The following is a 5,868-nucleotide window of genomic DNA, read 5'->3' as shown; positions in this document are numbered from 1 at the left end:
AAGAACATTCGAGTCGTGTGAGACAGACGGAGACATCATCTACAGAAGAAATGAAGGCATGGTTTAGAGCTTTTGTGCTTCTACAGATTCCACTTCAGTTACAGCAAACATTTATGAAATATTGGCCTGGTCTGGTATCTAACATTCATATATATTTTTAAATGATCAGTAGTGTTTTGACATATTGTTGTATTGTTAGATGGGATATAGTCAAACACTGAAACCCAGTCTGACCATAATGAGAAGTTTAAGCGGTAGGTCAGAATCCTTTATAATACTCCAAACATGCAAACACTGAAACCCAGTCTGACCTCTATGTATCTATATATCTATATCTATCTGTATATACACCCTGAAGAGAAGGCTTAGGGGTGAATTCACTTTCCCCCAGTCCTCTCCTGAATCCACCCGGTTCAGGTCAGAATCCTAACTGAAGTGTGTGTCAGAAGGTTATCAGTTTTCATATGTCCTTTCGCTTGAGAACATGTTCGCACGCGTGTTCGGAGCTGACCCTTTGCTCTTCGGCTTGCACTTCGCCCTGTGACCGCTGGGCGGCGCCGGCCTGGACTCATCACCCCGGGACTCAGACGGGTCATAAACACGAGTCTGATAACGGAGGCGCCAGGTGAGCAATAGAACGAGCAATTGCGATAGTTTACGTGTGTTTACCACTGTTCTTCAGCGCCAATGCCGTTACTCATTAACCACACTTTATACAAATAAAGATATAGTCGTGATAAACTCTGACTCGAGGCTCCAGAGAGTTATTTAACATTCTTCCAGCTGCAAATCGATCTAATAAACACGCGACGGGCCTTATGAAGACATTTCACTTTCACTCTTCCCCACAGATTTCAATATTTGAATGATAGCCTGGTTTTATTATGAGTGGAATCGCTTGATTTTAGCGCGTTTGTTTGGTTTAAAACACGTTTGGAGAAATATAAAGCAGTCATGAGATCCGAAAACAATGGAAACCCTTTATTTCCTTACGCTTTTCTGCTCTTTTTTTGTTTTGCTTGGCAGTCTCGGCTCACAAAAGTCCATTTAAACACACACTAAAGCATTCTGTGAAAGAAAAGTGTCATTATTTCTCAAGCCATTGATGCATTCACTGTGTTATCGCCTTTAATTTATTTGAACCAAAGCACCAAACACACAACAGGTAATGAAAACCATGGCACATTATTATTATTAATTATTATTATTATTATTTTCCGCGGGTGAAATCGCACATGAGAACGGATTCAACAAGGAAAATGCTCACAAACTATTTTACACGTCAACAATAAATTAAGTTCCCTCAACAAACAAACAAACAAACAAACAAACAACCTCAGGTATATTTACAAGCAATATTCATATGAAATAATTACATAAATATGTTATATATATATATCGTTATTTACATTTGTATTTATCATAACCATATGATCCATTTTTTGATCCATATGATCCCTTTTATCTCGCAGCAGTTTTAGTACCGCGTCTGTTAATTAATCACATTAATGCATTCATGTTGGACTTACGAAAACGAGTAAAATGATAACGATAATGCGAAACCTCCGTCACACAAAAAAAAATGAATTATGTTGGTGAATTAACGTTAAAAAACCAGCAGTCTTGATTGTGTGTGGTTAATATAAACGTGTCAGGAGTGTGTTTGATCAGAGAGTGCATATTAAAGGAAATCTTCATGAGGAGCAGCTGCGCATTCAGTCTCTGAAGCCACCGTTCGCTTCAATACTTCTGGTATTCAAATAGTTGGGAAAACTGTTTTAATTTAACAAAACAACGACATACATTTTCCGTGTTTATTTTTGTTTTTACCAAAGTGCATTTTGAGTCCAAACGTAGAAGCGGGAGCGGGTCAGTCGTCGTCCCCGCTGCGCGCTCGGTCCGGCTTGGACTCGAGTCCGCTGACCAGGCGCTGGATGCTCTGTAAGTCGCTGGAGCTGGAGCTGGAGCTGGAGCTCGAGTCCTTGGGTTTGGGCGAGATCGGAACTGACCCGGATGTGCGGCTGGTCACCTCAGAGTCCAGACTCGAGCCCATCCCGTCCGCCTTCAGATCCATGGCACTGCTCGCCACGGCTGGCATGGCCGTCGTAAGCAAAGTGCTGTCGGGGACGCTGGCTAGAGAGTACGGGCTGTACCGTAACCGGGGCCGCACCGCGCTCAGGAACGGGTGGCGGTGCACCGATGAAGAGGCGGCGGAGGAAGCAGCGGCGGCGGCGGCCATATACGTGTAGGGGTACGGGAAGAGCCCTCCGAAAGGAGACATAGCCAGACCCTACAGAAGATAGATAGATAGATAGATAGATAGATAGATAGATAGATAGATAGATAGATAGATAGATAGATAGATAGATAGATAGATAGATAGATAGATAGATAGATAGATAGATAGATTATTAAAATATAACAACTGAAACAGTTCATCATACACTTGTCCTCTGGCTTTAATGAAAACTCACTTTTTTTAGACTCAACACATGCAATGACGACGAAAATGGGAGATATATATATATATATATATATATATATATATATATATATATATATATATATATATATATATATATATATATATATATATATATATATATATAAATAAATACATAATGCCGTAATGTAATTAAAATGGTTCAACAACTCTGTGATCAATAGGCTTAAACCCTCTTCATGCTATCAAGATTTTTCGTTTTATTGTACATATATTCTCCTGACAGACACACACACACACACACACACACACACACACACACACACACACACACACACATATAGATATATATTAGTTGAGCACTGCAAAAAATGCTTTTATTATTTAGTATTTTTGTCTCGTTTCCAGTCCAAATATCTAAAAACTCTTAAATTAAGATGCTTTTACTAGATACATAAAACGACAAGATATTTTTTGGTTAAATAAAATCAAAACGAAGTGAGTTTTTGCTTAAAACAAACTAAATGATCTGCCTATGGGGTAAGAAAAATAATGCATTCAGAAACCAGATTACGTTTGATTGGCAGATCATTTTAAGTTTTAAGCAAAAACTCACTTTGTTTTAATTTTGTTTTCCAGAAAACAACCAAAAATATCTTGTCATTTTATGTATCTAGTAAAATCATCTTGATTTAAGAGTTTTTAGATATTTGGACTGGAAACAAGACAAAAATACTAAATAAGAAAAGCTTTTTTTTTTTGCAGCGAGAAAGATTATATACTATAAAAAGGGTTATTGATATCTTAAATATCTATGCCTGATAGAAATATGAAATGTTGATTCGGTGATATTAAATGAAAGTTTTGAAAGTAATGCAATCATTTAAATGTTACTATTTGAAGGTTAATTTTTTTCCAGCATATGTACTGACAAAAATAGGCATATTTCTTTCTTTATGAATGAATCGCTGTTACTGCACACCTCCGTCAAGAACATCATCTGCTGATCTCGAGCGACAGTTGTCAGTTGTTCTATATTTGCTGACAATTTATGGACTGAGCCACAAAGACCATTAAACACTGCAAGATATGCCACGCCTCGATTTCCCCCAGAAGACCCGAATGCGAGCGCAAAAATCGCTAAAATGCTTCATGAACATGAATGTGTCGGGACCGAAGAGCCCGTGCGCTGCTTACCTGCGACGCCAGCACGTGCTGCTGCAGATGGAAGGGCATCGGGGGCCCCGAGGGGGACGGCATGCCCGCGTCCAGCGAACTGACCCCTCCGGAGGACACCGCCGCCAGCAGGGGGCCCATCCCCGCGGCCATGTTGGAGAAAGCGCCTCCCATGTTGAACTGGCTGGGGTGTAAGAGGAAAGGATGGGCACCACCCAAGTGATTGAAAAACTGCTGCCCGGCCAAACCCGGCGGAAATCCGAAATTGTGCAAGTGGTTTTGATTTAAGTGCGCGGCGCCATCTGTTTGGACAGTCAATGGCATGTAGTTGTCTTTGCTCGGTGTCCGGCAGTCGTCCGCCGCCTTGGCCTGTTCCCGGCCGGGACTCTTGAGCTCCTCGCCGGACCTGGTGGTGCTCGAGATGAGCGTGACGGGACTCCGGGAGTCCGCCCGTGCTTTCTCAGTCCTCTCGCTCTCCGCGAACACACTTTTGCTTAAGCTCGCATCATCGTGATCCTTCGCGTCCTCAGTCGTGGTGGAGATTTTGCTCGAGTCTGGCCCCTCTTTCACATCTTTGTCTTCATCATCACTTTCTTCATCACTGTCGCAGAAATCTGCGGATGTACAGTTACACAAAACGCACATGAGATAAACGCTCATTTGAATTCATGCATTGCAACAAGCGATTAGTAGATTTTTTAAAATGTGTAATCTCAGACATGATGCATCATTTAATTCACATTAAAGTGCGTATCTATTATTACAGTTACACAAAATGCACATGAAATAAATACTAAATTGGTGTCTTACACAGTAAAATACGCGGGGAATTTTAATTAATGCATGCATTGCGTCTTTAGATTTTAGATTTTTTACGTTTGCATTTCGCATGCATGAATGGATTAAAATGTGTAATTATTTTAACCTGAGATTTTAATTAATGCATGCATTGCACAACTCGATCACATTAAAGCGCGTATCTATTATTACACTTACACAAAACGCACATCAAATAAATACTAATTTGGCGTCTAACAAACATAACACAATACGGCAGATTTTAATTCATGAATCAGGCTAATGATGCAAAAGCAGTCTTTGACATTTGAATTCATGCATGCATGGCACAACTCGATCTCATTAAAGTGCGTGTCTATAGCGTGAATTTATACGCAAAAATGAGTTCTGCGTGCTTTGCAACAAGTGAGATTCAACTTTTCTACGAGTCTCTCGAGGCAGTCTTCGCATCATCAGCCTGAGAAATAATTGCACGATTCGATTGTCATATTGCAAAAGAGAAATGTTGATTTGAGCAGACCTTTGAGGTTGTTCTGTCCAGAGACCGCGGGGGAGGAATCCTGGCGAAAGCATTTGAAGGTCGCCTGCTCGCCCGAGGAATCATCTGACGCCCCGTTCTCTTTCTTCTGCTCCTCATAAGAGCGCATGGACTGCAGAGCCAGCTGTTTTCTGTGGGGGAAAATGTTCTCTAATAATTGCAATTTTTACGAATAAAATGCGTCCATGCAAAACAAGGAACAGAATGTCAGAATGCTCGTGCATGTGTACCTTTTCTCGCGTCTGCCGTTCCCAGTGTCACGGAATCCTTTCGCGAAAGGGTTGTGATCAATTTTCAGTTGCGTTATCTGAAATGCATAGAAGAAAAAGAACATGCATTTTTTTCCAGTTTCATCATTGAATGCTTGTTTACTGCACGTATTCAAAAGCTCTCTGTGACTCATCATCTTTATAGTTTAATTGGCTCGCTCATATGCTTATTTTGTAAAAAAAAAAACACCAATATTATGCATGCAGTGACTTGCCTAAAAGTCATTTTCACAGTGGGATTTTTAAGGGAACAAGGGAAGGAATTTCCAGCTCATAAATATTGGAAACCTCTTTAGATCTACAGCATGAATTCAATCCGTCACCTCATAAGTTTATTCATTTAGTGCCGTGACAGAAGGTTCCTGTGTTCATAATGCATTTTTAAAATCGTTTTTTTTTTTTAAATCTTCTTCAGTACCTCCCTATGTGACACACACACACACACACACACACACACACACACACACACACACACACACACACACACACACACACACACACACACACACACACACTTCAAGATATTTTTTCTTGTTTTCTGGAAAAAATCAAATCAAAATGAAGTGTGTTTGTGTTTAAATGCAAAATGATCTGCCAATGAGGTGAGAAAAATAACGCACTTCAGAACAAACTGTTTAAATTGT

General features: G+C 40.2%; 1 protein-coding gene across 2 annotated transcripts in view; it reads right to left on the bottom strand.

Moving 5' to 3' along the window:
- Window positions 1–1,017: 1,017 nt before the first annotated feature.
- The window catches only part of tbx3a (T-box transcription factor 3a), a 9,625-nt gene continuing 4,774 nt past the window's right edge, over window positions 1,018–5,868 (bottom strand). The window contains exons 4-7 of one of the 2 annotated variants that reach the window (XM_079814365.1): window positions 5,186–5,262; window positions 4,938–5,086; window positions 3,641–4,233; window positions 1,018–2,290 (exon numbers count right to left, since the gene is read on the bottom strand). In XM_079814365.1, the coding sequence (XP_079670491.1) occupies window positions 1,871–2,290; window positions 3,641–4,233; window positions 4,938–5,086; window positions 5,186–5,262 (1,239 nt within the window). In that variant the 3' untranslated portion in view covers window positions 1,018–1,870. The remainder of the gene's footprint in view (window positions 2,291–3,640; window positions 4,234–4,937; window positions 5,087–5,185; window positions 5,263–5,868) is intronic. The other variant, XM_079814366.1, reaches the window with a different exon arrangement.

Source organism: Gobio gobio (genome assembly GCF_949357685.1).
Source record: "Gobio gobio genome assembly, chromosome: 4".
Lineage (NCBI taxonomy): Eukaryota > Metazoa > Chordata > Actinopteri > Cypriniformes > Gobionidae > Gobio > Gobio gobio.
The sequence above is the reverse complement of the archived record's forward strand: the minus strand, read 5'-3'. Positions and strand labels throughout refer to the sequence as shown.